The following is a 22,996-nucleotide window of genomic DNA, read 5'->3' on the forward strand; positions in this document are numbered from 1 at the left end:
CAAAGACAAGTTCAAAATGGATGAAAGTCCTTAATGGACGAGAAGAAAGACTAAAAGTTGGTAAACATTTCAAGATATAGGTGCAGGCAGGACTTTCTGAAGAGGGCTGTGCTCCACGACTTGACAAATCAGACTGTATCCAAGTAAAAAGCGTAGGAGACGTAACTGAAGAGACGGACTACAGAATAGAAGAAAATCTTTGCTACCTTTGCATCTCGCCAAGATTTAGTACCTACACTGTAAAAAGACTAAATGCTCCAAACCCAAAACACCACACACTTGTGTATAATTTACATATGAAGATGCACGCATTTGGGTGCACCGTTTAGCAGATATTTACTAGAAAAAAACATTAGTCTATCAAGTCAGTACCTGTAAAATGTATCTTTATTCCCTCTTACAGTCATTCCACACCCTTCCTTCACCACTTTTCTCTCATTAGAGATTGTTTATTTGTATTCTAGAACTTTTAATGACCATCATCATGTTTATTTATTCTTGAGTGACTGGCTCTTTCACTTAAGATACCTTTGAGATTTATTACTGTGATTCAGTGGCTATACTCTTTTTATTGTTAAACAGCATTTCACTGTACAAATATTAGCACCTACTAATCAATACTTGAGTGGATCCATTTTACAATATTATTAATAAAATTCTTATGAATAAACTTTGTATGGACAGTCACTCTCTTTCAGATGTATAAATATAAAATAAAGGATAATTTTAAGGCATATAGTAATTCTATTTTAATTTTATGAGAACCAAATTTTTCTAGTGATGATACTACATCAAGTCCTACCAACATGTCTACTCTTTGGTGTTTTGTTTTGTTTTTTCTATCAAGTTAATTTTTTATAATCATTGGTATGTAGTATTTTTTTAATATTCCAGTAGTTTCTCTATTGACTTACTCTAACTATGATGCCCTAGGGATTATAACACATATATCAATACACTTATGTGGTACTTATTAACACACAGCACTTCACAAATAACGTAAGAACACTGCCATGTACAGACAGTCTGTGATTTCTGAGAGTACAGCTCATGAGGCTTTTGGACTTTTGGGCAGCATAAAGCAGTATGAATTCAGTAGAACCATACGTCCAGTGTCGCGTTCTGACCTTTTCCTACACTAAGGTCAGTGAGATACTGGGAGTGGCAACAAGCTACAGTTCTCAATCTGCTCCATGGCCACAAGGGAAAGCAATGCACACCCTACGCTATGCTGCTTAGTGGTTACATACATACACTGTTTTCAACATGACAGGTTTACTGAGATGTCACCACACTGTATAATTAGAAGCACTTGTACTTTTACATCTACACACCGCACTTTGTGCTGTGACCATGTTTTCTTCCACATGTTATAGACTCTACAAGTTACTGTTTTTGCTTTGAATAATTAATTTCTCAAGAAATAAAAAGCAGGAAAAACTAAAAAAAATAGTTATTAATAAAGGAACAGAAAAATAAGTCTCTTGTATTTATTTACTCAAATATATATTTTACTGTTCCTCATTCCTCTGTATAGATCTCTTTTCTATTGATATCACCAAAACTTTCCTTTCTGTTTCTAGTATCAGATGAGTGCTGGAAACAAGTTCTCTAAGCTTTTTAATTGACGATAGCTGTCTTAATATCATGGAGCAGAGTGGAGCAGAGGGGATGAGGCACTTTTTAAAAATTGATTTTCTTGAAAAATTATGTCTTTGGCCAAATTTCACAAGATAACAGATCTGTGAACCTGCATTGCTTATCAAATATGGGAAGGTTTTCCACATGATTCCTTTCTCTCTGCCTATTCCCACTCCCTAGCTCCCACCCCTACCGACTTGCTCTTCACATGTGCACTAAACCAACCGTCTGCTACTTACTACCCAACAGGCCACTAGCTAGCTTTTCTTCATGCCTTTTAGTTTTCCTTTCTGTGATTTTATTTGAGTGGTTTCTAGTGCTTTACTTTCAAACTCACACATCCTCAAGATGTGGTAAAAACTGTTGTTTATGAAGTGAATATATATATATATATTCAGCTCTAGGAGGTCCATTTCGGTCCTTTTTAAAGTCACTCTTCTCACGGTTCACATTTCTTTTTGTTTCTTGTTACATACTTAAGCATACTTATAAAACCTGTTCGAACAGCCTTGGACATGTCATCTCTACTACTTTGTATATTTCTGTCTCTTTCTCCTGACAGATTTCACTTCCAATTATGGTAACATTCTCTTGTCTAGTAATTTTTATTTGGATTCTGGGCAATAAAGATACTGTTGTTAATAACCAAGTTTCATTTTCATTATTTAAAATATGTTCAATATCCTTGTGACATGCTGGGAATGCCTTCTTGATGGTGCAGTTATGGTTTGAAACTGGCTATAAGGTTTATTGTCATACCTTCCATGACTCTTCCAGCAATCACTCTACAGAGACAAGCTTGTTTCTTACCTCTTAACTAGTTATCTTTTAAATAACTGTATTTGTAAATCATCTTTAAATGAGGTGGTCATATGATATGAAATTAATTATAATTTTGCCTATAATCCATTATTTTTTATTCTTTGTTCATATTGTTATTCTTGCTAATACTTGCAGGAAAATGCTAAATAATATCTTGTTGTTGATTATAATGAGGTGTTTCTAACATTTCATTGAATTGTTGGTTTAGCAGATACACTGATCAACAGAATTGAAGACATAGAAATAAGTGTAAACACATGGAAACTTGATTTTCTTTTTTAATAAAAAAGCCAGGACAATAGGGACTGACTCTGATATGAACTCTGGTGCTCCATATTTGACCACTTCCTCTGGGTGGGGAGGCCTGAAGACACGCAAAGTAAGAATAAGCAGGCTACCAAGATGAGACTTGAAAGCCTATGACTATATAAGGGGGAGGAGGTCCCCCTCGGTCATAGACCTAGGAGGGGGGAATAGGGTGAAAGCGGAAGAGAGGGAGGAATGGAAGGATACAAGTGATGGGATAACAATTTAGTTGTAATCTGAATAAATTAATAAAATTTAAAATTAACAATTAAAAATAAATAAAGAAAAAATCCAGAATACAGCACCTTCGACAAACGATGCTAGTCAAACTAAATGGCTGCTTGTAGAAGAATGCAATTAGAGCCATACTTGTCATCCTGCAGAAAATTCAACTTCAAGTGTATCGATGACATCAACAAAAGGCCAGAAACAGCGAAGCTCATAGAAAAGAAAGTGGGGAATAGTCCTGAACTCATTGTCACAGGAAATGACTTCTGAACAGAACACGAATGCCACAAGCACCAAAAATAACAAGTAATAAATGCAACCTCATGAGACTGAAAAGCCTCTATAGGGCAAGGGACATCATCATTCAGACAAAGTAGCAGCCTACAGAATGGGAGAAGAGTTTTGCCAACTACACATTCAATAGAGGATTAATATCCAACATATATATATATACATATATATATACATATATATATGAATGAATGACTCAAAAATATTGGACACTAACAAACAACCCAATTAAAAAATAGGGTACAGAGAATTTTCAAAAGAGAAATTTCAAGTTACTAACAGCACTTAAGTAAATGTTTAAGGCAGGCAGGGTGATGCATGCTTTTAATCCCAGCACTTGGGAGGCAGATGAATCTCTGTGAGTTCAAGTCTAGTATCATCTATAGAGCAAATTCCAGGACAGCCTGGGCTATATACATAAAGAAACTCTGTCTTGGATGGATGGATGGATGGATGGATGGATGGATGGATAGATAGATAGATAGATAGAGTTCAACATCCTTAGTTATGAGGGAAACGCAAATCAAAACTACTTTGAGATTTCATCTTATACCTATCAGAATGGCCAAGATCAGTACAACAAATGACAGCTCATGCTGGTGAGGATGGAAGGGTAATGCTCATCCACTGCTGGCGGGAGTGCAAACTTGTACAGGCAATATGGAAATCAGTGTGGTGATTCCTCAAGAAGATGAGAATCAATCTATCTCAAGCTATACAACTCTTGAACATATACCTGAAAGACACCACAGAGGCAGTTTCTTCTCACCCATGTTCATTGCTGTTGTATTCATAATTAGCCAGAAATTTAAAACCTATATGACTGTCAGTGGATGAACAGGTAAAGAAAATGTGGTACACTTATGCTGGTGGAAGATTATTCAGTTGTTTTTTTAAAAAGTGAAATCATGAAATTCATAAGTAAATGCAACTAGAAAAAACAAATCATACTTAAGAATTTTTGTGTAACTAGACCCAGAAAAACAAGTGTGTGTGTGTGTGGTTTGTTTATATGTGGTTGTTAGCATTCAAGTCAAAGATAAACACGTTAAAAATCATATAACCACAGAAGTTAGAGAGAACACAGGACCAGACAGGAGAGATGGATCTACTGAGGAAAGGCACATAGAATAGACAGCTATGGAGGGGTTGGGGGGGGGGAGACAGCACTGAAAGGAAGAATCAAACAAAGGGAGGGAGAGATGAGAGAGGAAGGGACTACCATGAGGGACAGCTAAAACTAAGGGCCATTTTATGGGATCAAAGGGAAATCTAATATAGTAGATGTGTGTGTGTGTGTGTGTGTGTGTGTGTGTGTGTGTGTGTGTGTGTGTGTAAGTAATCTAAATGAAATCGCTAAATCATAGGGGAGACAAACCCCAACTAGACATCTCTTGTCACCAAATAAGCTTCCAGTACCAGAAATGGATTACATCTTATGAGTTCTTGGGCAAAGGGATCCATGGGAACCTCCTAAGCAACCCAGGCTATTGTGAAAGTGGCTCTCCACAAACTGAAAGGAAGGCCCAATCCTGTTGCTGAAGACAACACCTACACAACTCACTGAACATGAAGAAGCTAATGGTGCCTATTTAGTGCCGTTATCCGTATGAACTAGTTTACACAGTACTGGAAGGTACCCTAAACACCACCAGAGAAGAAAGGTAAATACAACCACCCAGCTACAAACTCTGATCCATAATGATAACATGTCTACAGACACACGGGTACAGTAGTGGTACAAAGCTTGCAGAAGTAGCCTACCAGTATTTAATGTGAACTAGGCCCCACTCCGTAAGACAGAATCCATACCCAATGCTATCTGAGGAACCAAAAACCTGAGACTAGATAGGCTAGGGACCCAGGAGAAAACCAAACACTACTGTTCTGCTAAAGAAACACAGCGATAAAATGACGACTAAAGGCATTCTGCTGTTCTCACAGACCCAAGCCCTGCTCAGCCGCCAGCAGAGCAGCTTTCCCCACAGCAGATATGAACAAATAAAGAGATCCGCAGACAAACAAACCACTCTTAAGGGTTTGCCCAGCAGTAGATGGCCAGCATTAAAAAAATTCAATTTCATCTTTGGAAGTCCTTTGTCTCATAATGTTAGGCCAGGGCATCTTTAACCTTACAGGTCTTCACGCATACAGTGTGGCTTCCATTGTTGTTTTTATAGTATCTCTGTGTGTGCAAATGTGTATGTCTCTCAACTACACGCATTTCTTGTGTTCCTCCTACGCCTTTGGCTCTTTTTTTGTTTGGTTGTCTTGTCCTGTTCCAATTTGTTTTTTCTTATTATATTTTATTTACTATCCCTTAGATGCTTGTTTGGTTTCTAAGGAGATACAGGAAGGGGGCGAATCCAGATGGAACAAGATATGGGGAGGAACTGGGAGGAATGGGGAGTGAATACGTAATCATAAAATATTGTGTGAAAAATATATTTCTACTAAAAAAGTAAATACATACAAATAAAATAGGGGAAATTGTTGGTTTAATAAAGATTGTACAACTTTCACGCACTGTGTAACAATTGGGGTCTTTCAGTTCCTAGATTAAATAATTAAAAGCATCTACCATGTTTCCTATCAATATTTTCAATGAGAAAATAAATACTATACATATTTTTGAGAGCCTATGAAATTCAGAAACTACATAAAAGGAGAGATAATCTATGAAGACAGATGGGAAAATAAATTTCAAACAAAAAAGAATTATGAGGCTTGTAAAACAGCTTTTAAGTGCAATTAATTTGAATTTCAGAAGGAAATCAAGAATTAGGGAAAGAAGATATTGGAGTATTTTTTCACAATTTAAAAACCTAAATATTAAATATGAAGGGGAAAATCAGCAAGGGATACACAATAAAAACTCAATTTTTCACTTAAAAACAATGCAAGCCAAGCAAGAGAGAAGTAACCTTTTTAAAGGAAAGCAAACAGAAACTTAAAATTTACATAAACTGAAACAGCCTTTGAACATTCGTTTAAAGATTTCCAAAGCCGCCTCCATGAGCGTGTGACAGTCTGAATAACGGGAGGCAGGAAGGCAGATTCTATTCCAAAGAAAAATCGAGGGGAAGGAAGAGCTTCAGAAATCAACCAGCTAAGCGAAAGGACACCCAAAAGGTTGTGAGGCCGGCAGACACAAGCACCAGCCAGGTAAGGAGCAAAGCAACCGCTCAGCCCTGCTGCTGCAAGTGGAGGAAAATACAAGCCACTTCCAAAAGGTAAGGCAGACCCGAGACAGCCAGTCTAGCCTAAAGCCAAGCCCGCACCCTTCTCACCCCACACAGTCAGGTTTGGGTGAGACAGTAACTCTTCCAGGAGGTGACTCGGCAGTGAAGACAAATTCCATTTTGACCAAAGGGTAGTACAGTGCACCATCTTCAGAAACACTGTTGTTTAAAAATCAAGCTACCCTGCAGGTATCATATCAGAGAACAGCCAAGGTCAAAAATGTCTCAATTTGGCCTACCACAGCCTCTGAATAACGGGAGGACCAGGGAGGCAGGTGCAGAAAGCAAGACTGTCACACAATGACAAATCAAAAGGTGCCGGGGCAAGAAGCTCAACTCAGACAGGTAAATAAACACACAAGCAAAGACGATCTACAGCCGACCTCAACGACAGAAAACATCCTGTACGCGGTCACGTACCTACTACTTATGAGACAGCCATGGCTGCAGCCCTTCCAGCAAGACATTCATCACATTTACCACATCAGTGCTGTGGCTTGCCACACTATTAGCGCACTTTAGTGCTATCCCAGCTAAAACAGCCACCCAGATAGTACCCTCTGGGAAAATGCAATTATGAAAGAATCTAACAGCACACAGACAGCAGTGCTAAGTGTGACCAGGAGAGGGCGCTGTTATGCAAAGAGGGAAGCCGACCAAGGTGGAGATCAGTCTGGTGGAAGACACACGCCCAGTACAAACACTCTAAAAGTATAATCCACATGTCAATAGCCCAGAAGCTGAAATGGCACTCCCTCACTCCGTGTTTAAAACCACATAGCAGAATATTTCCCAAATCTAGGAGGGGGAAAAAGACTCTAAACATAAGAGACATTTAGATGCCCCCAAAAAGAAATGACCAGAGACCTTCTCCATTGCATATTATACTCAAGACTGTGTAACTAGAGGTTGGAGGGAAAGCTCAGCAGCTAAAAGCACTGTCTGCTAGTCCAAAGGTCCTGAGTTCAATTCCCAGCAACCATGTGATGGTTCAAAACCATCTATAATGGCATCTGGTGTCCCCTTCTATCATGCAGGCACACATGCAAATAGAGCACACATATACATAAATTACATAAGTAGTCTTTTAAAAATGTGTCAAAACTACAAAATAAAGAAGAAAATTAAAATTGTAATTAAAAACAGTTAATACACCCTATGAACATATACAGGGGGAGGTAATCCCCCTCAGGAACAGTCATAGAGGAGGGGAATAAGGGGAAAATGGAAGGGAGGGAAGAATGGGAGGATACAAGGGATGGGATAACCATTGAGATGTAACAAGAATAAATTAATAAAGAAAAAAAACAGCTAATACATGTACAAAGGGCAAGTACATCAGAATAACATCATCTCTTTTATCAGCAACCCTAATAACCAGAAAACATGGGCTATATTTAGAGCACATAAGGTTAATATTAGTTAACCAAACTATATCCGAAGTCATGCTAAATTTGATAGGGAAACAAGAACATTTCAAGAGAAGCATAAACTAAGGTGGGTCATGACCACTAGGCCAGCACTGAAGAAAATACTAAAGGAATACTATACACAGAGGAAGAAGAAAGCCAGCCTTAATCCCGAGAGCACCAGAAAAAAATAAATTCCATGAGAAAAAGAGTAGCTGAACAAAGGAGAGTTAGGAAGAAACAGTAAACAAGCAAATATTATTATTATTCTTGTTCATGTAAGAACAACAAAATTACAGAAACTCGTGAATCCCTCTCAGTAACCCTAAAAGTAGTGGCCTCAACTTACCAGTAATGCTTGCAGACTAAACAAAAAGAGCCAAAATATTCTTTTGTATCTTATCAGATAACAGCTCAATAAAACTAAGAATTAATAGCTAGAAAAATTAAGAAATCACACACTATATAGCAACTAAACAGGACACTCTTGAGTGATCAGTGAGTCATTGTAGAAGGCATGGAGAAATTCTTTAAATTTCTAGACCCAAATGAAAATTGATGTACAATTTACTAAAAAGTTTGGGATACAGTGAACACTGTTCTAAAAAGGAAGTTTAGATATATGAGTATATAACATTAAAAACAAAAACAAAAACACACAGAAAATAAAAATAAATCAGAAAAGGCCCAAATAATCTAAGGATACAACTCAAGGCTACACACACACAGAGAGAGAGAGAGAGACAGAGAGAGAGAGACAGAGAGAGAGAGAGAGAGAGAGAGAGAGAGAGAGAGAGAGAGAGAAATCCAAAATCAGATGGTAAGAAATAATATAGATCAAGACAAATTAATAAAATAATTGAAAGAAAGATACACAGAATCAACCAAAAAGCTAGTTCTTTGAAACAATCAACTAGACAAACTAACCCAAGCAGGGAGAAGACTCAATTTAATAAATACAGGAACTAAATAAAAGAGTTACGACAAACTCTAGTGAAATCCAAATAAAAGAAAAAAATGGAATACTTTGAAAATCTGTAACATAAAATAAGTACAATATCTGTAAAGAATACTTAATTCTTAGACACTTACCAAAATTATAGCAAGAAGATATAAACATTCTAAGCAGACTCATAATAACCATTGGGACTGAAGACACAATAAAGAAAAGTACTAGATGGATTCAATGCCCAATTCCACCGAACTTTTAAAGAACAGCTAACAACAATGTTTCTCAAACTGTTCATAAAACAGCACCCTAGGAAGCCAGTATCATCCCACTAACAAAACTGGGTAAGAACAACAACAAAAAAGAAAACTATACATTTATTTCCCTGACGAATATAGGCAAATATCCTAAAGAAGTTTCTTGCTAATCAAACTTAAGAATATATTAGGAAGATCACCAATAAATTAGTGTCATTTCAGTGATGCAAAGTTGGTTAAACATATGCAAGTCAACAAATGTAACAACATATAAATAAACTTGAGGACAGAAACCGATGCAGAAAGGCCTTTAACAACATTCACAATCCCTTCAAAACAAAAGCCATAAAGATACCAGGAATAGAAGGAACATATCTCAACAAAATAAAGATGATATACAGACACTATACTAAATGCAGGAAAATTGGGAGCATTTCCTGTGAAATTTGGAAAATACAGGTGCCAACTTCAATATACTACTCAAAGTATTAAGCAATGCATCAGGAAAAAGAAACCAAAGGGACACAAATAGGAAAGGAAAAAGTCAGATTAGCCCTGTTTATATACAACATGGTCCTAAATTTAAAAGACTGTAAAGATTCCACCAATATTTAAAACTGATAAATACTTTCAGCAAAGTAGCGGGATGCAAAATAAACACACAAAAGTTAGTAACTTTTTAATATAATAATAAATTTGCTTTAAACATTAAAAAATCCCTTTTGTCAGAGGTCTAAGGAAGGAAAAAAGGGCAAAAGAGGGAAGGAGGGTGAGCATGGAAAGATACAACTGAGGGGATACCAATGGGGATGTAATCCGAATAAATTATAATAAAAAAAGAGGGAAAAGAAAGAAAATTCTCATCTATAACACTTTCAGAAATAATCCAGGATTAATCCAAGCAAGAGGGTGACAGACATCTATAATCCAAACTTTAAGATACTCAGGAAAAAACTGAAGACAACATCAGGAGGGAGATTGGCAGAATTGACTTTGTAAAATACATATATTTCTTACTGCTATCTACATACTCAACATATTCCCCATTAAAATCTCAATTACATTCTACAAAGAACTAAAAAAAAAAATCCTAATGTTTATATGAAAGCACTAAAGACTCTATGTAGCCACAGTGTTCTTGAGACAGAAATCACGAAGATACCAAAATCTGACCTCAAGTTCTATCACAAAGACTTAGTAACAGAATAGCACAGTGCTGGCACAAACACAGACATGTAAACCAAAGGACCTGAGGACCAGATACAAACCCACACAGCTACCGCCACCTGATTTTGGCAAAGGTATCAAAGGTATGAACGTGGGGAAGGATAACCTCTTAAACGATGCTAGAAAAATTTCTTGTAGCATGCAAAACAATGAGATTAGATCCCTGTCTTTCTGTGCAAAAGTCATTCCAAAATGGACCAACGTCACCAGAGGCAAACAGAAGTAAAGCACTCCAGGATATGGGCAGTGACTTCAATGGCATAGAAAATAATCCCAAGAATTGACAAATGAGATTACATGAAATTCAAAGGCTTCTTCATCATAGCAAAAGAAAGTCACCAGAATGAACAGATAACCTACAGAGTGGAAAAAAAACTATTTTCCAACTACACAGCAGACAGGGAATTAATAGTAGAATATACAAAGAATCACAAAAATAACACACCAAAGGGGAGATTCATCCAATCAATAAATGGGCTAATAATTAAGTCAATTTTCAACAGCTCTCAAAAGAGTAGCAAAAGTTCAATAAATACTTGGAAGAAATATTCAGAATCCTTAGCAATCAGGGAAATTGAAAAGACTTCGAGATTACATCTTCCTCTAGTTAGAATGGGTATTGTATGGGGGGGGGGGGGGAAGAAAAGAACAAGACAACACAAACTTGAGTAGATGCTATGGAAATAAGTGCAGAAGTTCCTCAAAAAGCTAAGAGGGGGGCTGGGAATACTAAAGCACATGCCATGATGCCATGAGGATCTGGGTTTAATGCCCAGAATCATGTAAAACAAAACCTAGGTACACTGGCAGTGTCTGTAATTCCAGTGCGGGGAGAACAGAGGCCAGTGGATCCCTGAGGCTTACTGGCTAGCCAGTCTAGTAGTCACAGAACCTCAATCCAGTGAGAGATGCTGTCTCAATAAGGTAAATGTTCCACAAGAACGACATCTTAGGGTAACTGGGCCTGCACACCATGTGTACACATGTATACACCCTTGTACCTTACCCCAAATACATACACACATTTTTTTGAGGTTTTTCGAGACAGGGTTTCTCTATGTAGCCTTAGCTGTCCTGGACTCACTTTGTAGACCAGGCTGGCCTCGAACTCACAGCAATCCGCCTGCCTCTGCCTCCCGAGTGCTGGGATTAAAGGCGTGCGCCACCACAGCCCGGCCCATACACACATTTTTAAAGTGAAAAACAGAACTACCATATGATCAAGCTACTCCACTTTTGGGTGTATACCTGAAGAACTCTCTAAGTCAATACACACAGAGGTACTTGCTTGTCCATGTGCACTGAGGTACTACTCACAAATTCAAGCAATGGGACCAGCATGAAATGAACGGATAAATAAAATGTAGTACATGTACACAATACAATTTAATTTAGACATAAAGGTAAATGAAACAAAATGATATTGGGGAGTAGATGGAACTGGAAATCATGACATTAAATTAAATAAGCAAATCTCAGAGGGATAAATTCTCTGTTATCTGTAGAGCCTACATTTAAAGTTACATTTGTATGTACATACTCATATGTGTACACACACTGTGTGTGTAGATTTTGAAATTAGAAAGGGGATAATGAAAGAAGAAAACAAGATCTTAAGGAAGGACGGAAGGAAAAGGTAATGAACTAGATGTGCTATGAAAACGGAAGTGGGTGGAAGGGAACCCTTCCACAGCAACGTGGGTGGCGTGTGTGAGGCCACTGAGAAATGGGAGAAGTGAGCAGCAAATGCGTGAAGATCCGTAGTAAAACCTATACATTGTATGGAATATTAAGTTATTAATTTCTTAAAAACTTTTTCGAAGACTTTAAGCGCTAAGACTGGAGTCCATGTTTAGGACAGTAATTAGCTAGCCATGTCCCTAACCAAGATAGCCTACTATACAAAGCCTCAATTCCTGCCCACACTGTTTCTCTATGTAACTTCTGAGGCAGATGTGAGTCACTAAGCTGATGCTTTTCCCTGCTGCTGGCCACAGTGAAAACGTACGCCTTTCCTGATTTCAAAATTCAGAATGGTGGCACATGCCTTTAATCCTAGCACTTGAGAGGCTAAAGCAGGAAGATGTCTGAATTGAAGGCCAGCCTGGTCCTCAGAGAAGTTTCAGGACAGCCAGGGATACACAGAGAAACCGTGTTCAAAAAACAAAAAACAAAACAAAACAGAAACAACAAAAATCAGAATGGGGCTAGGAGCTTGGCTCAGGGTTAGGAGTCCTTGCTGCGCTTACAGAAGACCCAGGTTCGGCTCCCCACATCCGCACAGCGGCCCACAACATCCTTTAACTCCGGTTCTCTTCTGACCTCCTCGGGCACCAGAGAATGCATGTGATACACAGATATACATGCAGGCAAAACGCTCCTACTCATAATAAAATAAAATAATCAAAAAGGGGGAAAGAGAAAAGAATGGATGTAAAACAAAAGGCTTCCTACACAAGGGAAATCTATAAAAAGTCCATCCTAAGAGACTAACTCTGTAAGATAAAGCTCTTTGAGCCAGCTGAAGTGGAACATCAACAGACTAAACCTTAGATCTTCGAAAAGAAATGCAGGCCAAGGGCTAGCAGCATGGCTTAGCAGTTAGGAGCCCTTGCGGGTTCCCAGCACCCACACCGACGGCTCCCAACTGCCTGTTACTGCAGCTCCAGGTGATCCAGACCCATGGAAGCTCTTATGGCTCACATGCACACACCACCACACAGAATTGAAAATAAAAATTTACCTTTTAAAAAATTAAAATGAAAAGAAATGAAGGCTGGAAAGATGGCTCAGTGAGCAAAGGTGCCTTTCACCAATCCTGATCACCCGAGTTTGAGTCCTTGAACTCACATGGTAGAAGGAGAAAATAAATTCTCACAAGCTGACCTCTGTCCATATATATATATGTATCCCATAATACTCATGTGTGTGTGCATGTGCAAACAAACACACACAAACACACAGACATACACACACACACGCACACACACACACAAAATATTTTTAAATGGATATAATAAACATCTGGAGACAGACCACTGCTGTGTGTCTTAATGTCACTGAAATACATGTCAGTTTAAAGTAAATATTTCAAAGATATATTTTGAGATTAAAATGCATTAGATGTAATTTATTCCAACATACGTGTAAATGATGGGAAGGAGGCAAAGTGGACAGATGTGGTTACAATGCCTCTGTCTTTTACACAAAGCAGTACAGAGTCAAGACTAAGCTCACTAAAGGACAATTGTGTGAGATGCCCATAGCAGTTGTTTTATAAAAATAATAAGGTGAATAAAAACAGTAATAATGAACTTAAGTCCTAAACTGTACTCTGTCAACTCAAGGCAGTCAAGGAGGAGAAGGACAAGGCAGGAGAACCATCAGGAACTACGTTAATGCTAACACACAGCAAAGGGAACTGTCGGCAACGCAGGAGGACAGCCGGACGAGGAGAACACGCTGACAACTACAGGAACAACAAGGCATACAATCCCAAGTGTCACAGATTCACACCTACAGAAAAAGAAACGCACTCAAAATGTTCTAAGGTGCCTGAGTGCAAGGAGACCAAGTCACATTTTCATGTGATTTATAAATGCAAGCACCAAGATGAGTAATAAATACTACCTAAAGAAAATATGAACAGCTAAAATTTCAATGATTTAAATTCAAATTAAAATACTGAGATTATTTATGCTTTTATATGACTTACATAAAGTAATACAAAAAAGTATTTCATCCATTTCCAAGAAAAAATATCAGTGTTTTCTAATGAAATAGATGACAAAAATAATTATTTTAATCATTCATGCTCAGCCTTGATTCTAGACATTACAATGAGCCTCTGTATCAGAATTATGTGTTCCTTATCCTGAGGATGGCATTCAAGATCGGAGAGTCTTTAACTGGAGACAAGTACTAGCAACTGGAATGAAGTTCAGGCAGGCTACCTGTCTCAAAGGAAAGGACATGGCTCAAAAACAAGGGAAGGTTTTGATTTTCTTCTCCACATACCCAGAGAAAAGAAGTCGAGAAAAACATAATGGAAGTAGACAACTGGAAATCTCCATCAATAAAAATGTCAAAATTCAGTTAACTAATCTGGAGCATAAATATCAAATAAAATAGAGCTTACCTTTTCAGATTTACCATTGCCCAGGGAATCCCAGTAGGTGTATTAAAGGCAGGAAGGAGTTTCTCAGCCAACTGCACTGCTTTTGTCTTGAATATCTGAGGCAAAAACATGAATAACCATAAATTATAACTTACAGGTGAGTATTGCTTATTGCGAGCTTTTACAGTACGCATACCACAATGTACAAGTTATACAGAATCCTTGTGGGAAATGGGTGCATGTTACTCTTACTGGAGTATGCAGTAACCGGAGTGGCTATCTGCAAAGGATATACTGAGGAAGCGCTCCTAGTATGCAAAATCCTCAATGTACACATAATTACAAATGAAGGACATAGTTTTGGTGTTTGTGTGATCATTTGTATTTTTACTTTGCCATAAAACAAAACAAAACAAAAAAACTAAGAGAGGCCTGGGAAGATGCATCAACAGCTAAAGCATTTGCCATGAAAAATACCAAGACTTGCATTCAAACCGCCAAGACCCCATATAAGTGCCAGGTGGGCGTGGCAGGCCACCTTAAGTCCAGAAACTGAAGCTGAAGACAAGCGACCCCCAGAGCAAGCTAGCTAACAAAGGCAACACTAGCCATGTCAGCCAGCTCTGGGTGTGACTGGAAGAGCAATCCGTGATGACAGCCCACATAAACCTCAGGTCTCCATGTGTACTTGCACACACATGAACACACAAGAAAACTCAGGCTTCCACAGGCACTCATTCACACATGTACCCACACACATGCACACACACAAAAAAAATGAGAAAAAATCTAAGAGAATACAATGAGGCTATAGAGTCTTCATCAACATGCAAGCTTGTTTCAAATACTTAACAACAAAAAGCTGTAATTCAGCCAGATAAATGCCCTTGGGTGCCTATAAAAGTTTCTGTTTGCTTTTTCTTTTTTTGGGGGGGGGGGGAGTAGGTGAGTGATTCTTGTTACATAATACTAGAAAACAAAATTTAAAAAGTAAAATTTTAAGACAACATAACTGGGTATCTCAAAAACTTGAAGGCATCTAAAGAATTTCTTTCCTTGATTTCTGAAAGACAATAGCCAAGTTATATAATATGCCAAGACGAACGAGTCAAGGATAAATGGTATATATACCTAATTAAGTGGATATATACATATAAAAATTGCCACTTGTAGGGAAATGGAACTGGGTCATCTTCATATTAAACAAAGTAAGCCAGACTCAAAAAGACAAATGTGGAATCACAATTCAAAACTACACCATGAAAGCAGAAGGACTGTCTGAGAAGAGCAAAGGACTACTATTGGGAAAGTGGGCAGAAAACTACTGCGGATGGGGACAGAAGGGTAACGGGGTGAGCATCAGTATGATCAAAGTGCATAATACACATGTACAAAATGGCAGGATGGAAGCTGCTACACTGTACAATTAATAAACACTAACTAAAATGAAGAAGGAAACAGGACGTGGTGGTGCACGCCTGTAATCCCAGCACTCAGGGAGGCAGAGCCAGGTGAATCTCTCTGAGTTTGAGGCCAGCTTGGTCTACAAAGCAAGTCCATGACAGCCAAGGTTACACGGAGAAACCCTGTCTTGGAAAACCAAAAGCAAACCAAAATAGAACAAAAAATGAGGAAGGAGAAGGAGGAGGAGGGGGTGGGGAGAAGAAGAAACATGACAAGAAGAAGCACCCAGCCCTAGAGAAAGGTCCCGGGGTAAGCCTGCCCAGCCTGCTCCACTGAGAGAAACACTTCTGTGGGGGCCAAATGAAAAGACTGAGTGGCTAGCACCACTCCCTATCATTTACGGCCCATGGGGTAGAAAATTAAATACGTTAGTACATAGATGACTTCTGAACTACTAATTTTAAAAGAAATGTCTCAGACTGAATTTTTTTGCCTTCCACATCTGATAAAACTAATCAATAAACCCATTTGCCTTGAAATTAATTTTAAAGTTTTTATTCTCTCTTCAAATACGGCACATGAGGTTATTCACATGTTTTTTTGTTTTGTTTTTGCTTTCTTTGCTTTTTGGAGTCAATTCTGACAGATCTTTTTCAGAGAGCTTGTCCATTTTAGCTAAAATCTTTGAAAAACAATGTTTGGCAGATTCCACTATTACGTTTTTAATGTGTGTGTGTGTGTGTGTGTGTGTGTGTGTGTGTGTGTGTAAAGGTTGCCTCTGCAAACACCAGTATCAGAAAGTAATGAGCATCTGTGAAGCAAGAAAGAAATCCCCATACAACACACTTAGTTAGCTGGTGTTGGTTCACTCTTCTAAAGGCAATTTACTGTAGGCTGTAATACAATCCCCATGCACAAGGAGGCGTAATTACATTGAAACTCTTCTCCCATGAAATGTCACTCCTCCCATGAAGATGGACTCCAGAGACAGGCTACATCTCTAAGGGCCTGGGACAGGACCTGGTATGGTCCTGGTCACACAAAGAGTACAGAGGTTATCTTGGCTATGAGCCACCTCTGCTTGATATGACCAGGTCATCAGGCTGCTGACCATCCTCATTCCCAGCCTTCTGGGTAGAAAAGACAGCCCTGCATGTCTAACACTCCTGATGTACCCGGTGCTCTCTATGAGCCCAAGGACCTTTGTGCTCCCAACAGCATCCATGATGTTTGCAATGATAGCCTAACTACAGAAATAGCATTCATCCCTTATTTCGATAAGCTATCTTTTATTACTTCCTTAAAAGCTTTATTCAATTTTGTTAATACTTTCCTAGAGCCAACTTTATAACATTTTCCATTTCCTTTGCAATTCTTTATTTAATGTGTATATTACCTCAAGGCATTTTTTCCAAAGCCTCAACCCAGGCTGGAATTCACTATGCAGTCCAGCCTCCTGAAGAACCAGGATTATAGTGAGCTACCACATATAAACAGCTGTTTTAACTCTGGACAGCTACTTAAACTTTTTTTTTTAATTATTTTACGTTTTTACATATACATTTGCATTATTACACATATATACAATAAATTACCTATGGAAAGAAGAACCGTGACACATTCAGGAATTATATAAATGTTACATTCTTGGTGTTTTGGCTATTTGGATTTGACAGTCTTGGAGAAGCCATTTAACTGTCTTGGTGCATCTAAATTTATGAATGTAAATCAATCTCCATCACATACTGTCATTATCAACTTAGAACACCTATCTAGACCTAAACACATCTTAACCCCTAAACAATTAAGCTTCATTGTAAAGCTAAGCTACCTGGCCTTCAACTCCCTCAGAGACTTGAGAAGGAGTAAACTTGATTATCTGAGTATGCCGGGAGTGCAGGTTAGTAGCTTTCCAAATGAGAAGATGACAGAGACAGTTTTCTACCTGAATAGTCACACAAAATTATCTATAATGTTGGAGCATATTATTCAGCCTTCTGGCCCAATATATCTGACAGATATATTTGTGAGGCAGGAACTTTTGAGGCCTTGCTTACCCTGTCTTGGCAAAGTTTGGCCTTTGACTCTGCCTGCACGCAAGCTTGACCACCCTCCCTCCCCCCTTTTTTAGGCAGAATTCTGTCTGTGGTAGAAATGAGGACCTTTTCCCAGTGGCTAGTTTGCCACATTTGAAATCATCATCATAAGGAGGTTCTTTGATGCTCATCATCTTCTTTGAGGTAGGCTGGCTAGGTGTTGCCAGGAGTTAACCTGTCTCATTGTCAATGAATCTTTAAAATAACAAAAACCTTTTTAAATGCCATATTCTGCAAGTCTCTGGGGTTTTTGAAGACCTTGTCTATCTATAGAGTCATATCTATCTGCTGTACCTAAGATGTATATTCTTGTGACAAAAGTAGACTAGCAATTGACATGACTATGACTTAATCTACTAACATTTAATTTGTATAACTTATTTCTCCTAAACAGCTTGATAGGACTTTCAAAGCATTAGAAGTAAACACTGTATTATAATTGAGTTATATGGGTACAATAACTCATATTAGAATATATACACATATATATAATATATGTGAAGAATAATCTTAAATTTGAACTCTATACCACTGTATCTAGAATTTATTTTACATCTCCATACAAAATTAAAATTATCTTGTGAGTGACAATTGAGGCATTACGTTGAGGAGTAGATTCACTAATTTACTTTTTGTTCTATCTTCTCTGTACATTTCTATATCCCCCCTTCTTTCTTTTCAACCACTTTCTCCAAACAGGATGTCAATGTCCAGTATCCTGTCATGTCTAATCCAATGTCAGTGTCTGGTTCTTTTGTTCTGAAAGCATATAATTTCTCACAAGCATTACACGGTCCTAAAATTATAAGTGTATAAAACGTGTGCGTGATTCATGGAACAATTAAGGCCGGATTTCTGCTCTTTGTATGAGCAAGAAAAGAAGACATCTGTAAATCTTCATTCATGCCATATGAAGAATGGCGTCTAATAGTAATTCATAGGGGTTCTGTAGCCAACAAGAAGCATTGTCTATGCTTAGACGTTCACACTTCAGCCAGTCTCAGGGCTATTCCCATATGGTGAGATTAGCAATATAAGTTACCTGCTTGTTCTGCAGTCTTCACATCCTGATTGTAGCCCCCTCCTTCATTCCCTCCCAATACCGTCTCCCTCCCTCATCCACCCTCCCTCCCTCCCTTAGTACTCAGACAGAGGAGCCTTCTTCCCCTAATATCTGACCTCAGCCTATCAAGTCTCATCTGTATTAGCTGTAACCTCTTCCTCTGTAGCCTGGCTTGGCCATCTTGCCAGGGGGAAGTGATCTAAGTTCGGTGGCCAGAGTGCATGTCTGAAGCAGTTCCTTCTCTCCAGACGTGGGATCCACAAGGAGACTGTGCTACTACACCCAAGCAGTGGGTACTTTAACGTTTTAAAATTTGATTGAAATTTGCTTTGTTGTCCAGCATATGCTAATCATGTGTACTTGAAAATACTATTCATTTTGTAGTTGTTGAATGAATATTCTAAAAGTATCAACTTACTTAACACAGCTGTTACTGTTGCTAAGGACTTATACATCATTACTAATTTTCTGTCTTATCAATTTGCAAAAACCATTGAAGAATCCAACAGTCCTTGTAGAATTGGCTTTTTACCTCAATCATTCAAAAGAAATCTTTTAATTCTATCCATTTTTGTTTCATGCATTTGAAGCTCTATTATTAGGTACCAAAAATAGAGTAAGTTATTGCTTTAATGTTGGAATTGTTACGTCTTCTAATGGATTAATCCTTTGTCATGAAGCATCCCTCATCATCTCTGGTGGGAATTTTTTAACATGAAGTGTATTTTCTTATTTCATAGCTGATATACACTACAGTTAAACACTGTTATGGAATATTCTGAGTTGGTTTTTTGGTTTTGCTTTAAATATTTTAAAGTTTTAGATGAGAATAACCTCCATGGTTTCAGTTATTTAAATTATAGTTTTCCATTTTTCCCCTCAATGCTTTCAAACTTTTATCTCTGGTTTCTAGCTATGTGACTATGATATGACTAAGTGTGCTTAGTCATGATGCCCTAGTTTAGGTTTTTCTGTCAACCTGATACGAGCCAGGATCACTTGAGAAGTGGGAACCTTGAGAAAATGTCTCCACCAGATTAGGCAATAAGCAAGTCTATTGCAGGTTTCTTTCTTTCTTTCTTTCTTTCTTTTTTTTTTTTTTTGGTTTTTCGAGACAGGGTCTCTCTGTGTAGCCTTGGCTGTCCTGGACTTGCTTTGTAGACCAGGCTGGCCTTGAACTCACAGCGATCCGCCTGCCTCTGCCTCCCGAGTGCTGGGATTAAAGGCATGTGCCACCACGCCGGCTTGCGGGTTTCTTGATTAAGGACTACTGTGAGAGGACCCAGCCTACTGTGGATGGTGCTGGGGTATATAAGAAAGGTGGCTGAGCAAGCAATGGGGAGCAAACTAGTGAGCAAGCAACCTTCCTCCAAGACCTCTGCTTCAGTGTCTGCCTGCAGGTCCCTGCCCTGACTTCCCTCATGACAGGCTACAACTGTAAGCTGACATAAACCCTTTCCTCCTCAAGTTGGTTTTGGTCATGGAGATAAAACACCATGACCAATATAAACCCTAACAAGACCCATGCCAAGAAAACATGTCTTCAACTTCAGGTCTGTCGCCACATATAGAAAAAATATGGTTGTTTTTCAACTATCTCCATCCAAAGTATACGAATATAAGACTTTTAAACAGCCCACAAATTTCTGAAGCACCTGTCTTTGTTTTTCTGATTTTATTATCTTTCTTCATGCTAAATAATTTATATTGGCTCTGTCTTCAAATCTATGATATTATTTCCAATGACAGCTGTGAACAGTAAAATTTTTTGGATACCATATTCCTCATTTCTAGACTTTCAATGTTGTTCTTTTTCATAGACTTACTTCTTACTAAGAGTCTCATCTATTCAGTAACTTAAGAATTTTTTCCATGATGTCACTGAGCCTAGCTGTAAAAATGTCTATAAAATCTTTATTGATTAATCTGGGTAACCTGAGACAGGTCAAAATTCACAAAAAAGAGGGAGGGAGGGAGGGAGGGATAATATTTTCCCTTATTTTTCTCATTCATTAGAAATTTTGAACTGAAACCTGATCACTATAAATGTTATCTGAGAGTTCCAATACTGCTATATCTTCTGAAGCACATAACTAAACTCAAAATCGAGCCACCTCTCGTTACAGCAGACAACAGCTGGAACAGCTGTGTTCATGATCAAGAGTGACAACATCTTGATGTTTATTCTATGCATGCTTACTTTTAGGAGTTAGCCAAGCAAGCAGAGATATGTGCAGCACTCTCCTCTCCTGATAGATCTCACCCCCAACTTCTACCTGTAACAAACAGCTATAAGCTCTGTCTTCTCAATCACCAAATCAGTAACCACAAACATAATCAACTATAAGCTAGCATTACTACTGAAACTTTTAAGCATACATGACTGTGACAAACGCATATATGACCAAATACATTGAAGAGAAAGCTAATGAAGAATATATTTAAAGACATTTATGTCAGTGTACTAGTTAGTTTTGTCAACTTAATGAAAGCCAAAGTCTTCTGGAAAGAGGGAACCCCTTGTTGAGAAAATACCGCCATCAGATTGTCTTGTAAGCAAGTTTGTGGGACATTTTCTTAATGATGATTGGCACGGGAGGGCCTTGTCCATGCAGAACAGTGCCACCCTGGGCAAGTGGGCCTTAACTGTGTAACAAAGGTAGCTAAGCAACTTAGAAGAAACAAGCAGTGTTCCTTCAAAGCCTCTATTCAGATTCTGCCTCCAGCTCCTGCTCCAACTTGCCCTCTTGATGGACTATAAGCAGTAAGGTGAGGTAAACCCTCTCCTCCCCAAGTTGCTGTGGTCACGGATTTATCACAGCAACAGAAGGCAACTAGGGCAGTCAGGAAAGTTTAGTGGAATACTCTGCCCACTTACCAGGCACTTGTAGACAATAAAAATGTCAAATTTTCAATAGAAATTACAGCAATTTCTGGAGTAAGATCATTTTTTTCTAAAATAATTTAATATTTAAACCAGAAAATATTAATGTTTAACAATTCTTTTTCTTTATTCATGACTTTACTTAACAGTACTTTAGGTTTAAAAGCTATCATTTGTCCAAGAAAATATCCCTAAACTGATTCAGTGTATTTATGTTTTAGTAAAGACAGATTGTATTGCTGTTATTTCTTTTGTTTTTATTATCTGTGAATGCGTCTTAAACTTCACCTAACAATTTCTCTACTTTATCTGACAGATTCCAGGTACCATTTTCCATATAAATTATGCGTTCTTAGCTAGAAAAGTACTTTGATACTATTAAAAAATGAAGAGAGACAACCTTGTTAAAGAAATGTCATATATCTGTATCAAGTAAACATAATAAATCATCAAACTTATGAATATTTAATAGAATAGCCTTTTCTGAGAAAAAATAATGCTTCACATTTATGATAGTAACCAATCAGCAAGAAAGAGCAATACTGTTAGGACAGCATGTAATCCTCATGTCTCCCTACATCAGAAAATGGGACGCATGTAAAACATGTCCTATTCTAGCTACACCTCTAAGACAACAAAAGTACTTTATAACATTATAAATTGTACTTCACCCTGGCTCAGACGAAAGGAGCCTACTTCCCAATTATTCAACATCAGACAATACCAAATTCAAATTATTTTTCTATGATGCATTTGTTTTTAGCACATCTCAGGTTCACTGTTGGATCCACAGAAACAGGTCTGGTCAGACTTTTCAAATCAAAATTATCACAAATACATTAATGCAATTCTATTGCATGAGAAAGTGAGAAAAGAAAAGCATGTCCTTACCCCTGAATGGACAGTATGTAAGAATTCATGTTATTTTTTAAAAACTAAGTCAAAGTCTTCCCTACCCTCACAAACTGCTGGTTAGGATGCCAAGCTGACTGCCTTAAGACACACCTACAAACTGAGAGACGTGCATACTCCTGTGCACAGCCGTGACATGCTTCCACAG

At 38.1% G+C, this 22,996-nt stretch overlaps 1 protein-coding gene across 1 annotated transcript in view; it reads right to left on the reverse strand.

The window, feature by feature from the left end:
- The window catches only part of MAN1A2 (mannosidase alpha class 1A member 2), a 139,461-nt gene that overhangs the window by 64,706 nt on the left and 51,759 nt on the right, over window positions 1-22,996 (reverse strand). Inside the window, exon 6 of the mRNA XM_084757200.1 lies at window positions 14,511-14,605. Coding sequence (XP_084613326.1) covers window positions 14,511-14,605 — 95 coding nt within the window. The remainder of the gene's footprint in view (window positions 1-14,510; window positions 14,606-22,996) is intronic.

The sequence above is a fragment of the Acomys minous genome, assembly GCF_964271855.1.
Source record: "Acomys minous genome assembly, chromosome: 14".
NCBI lineage: Eukaryota > Metazoa > Chordata > Mammalia > Rodentia > Muridae > Acomys > Acomys minous.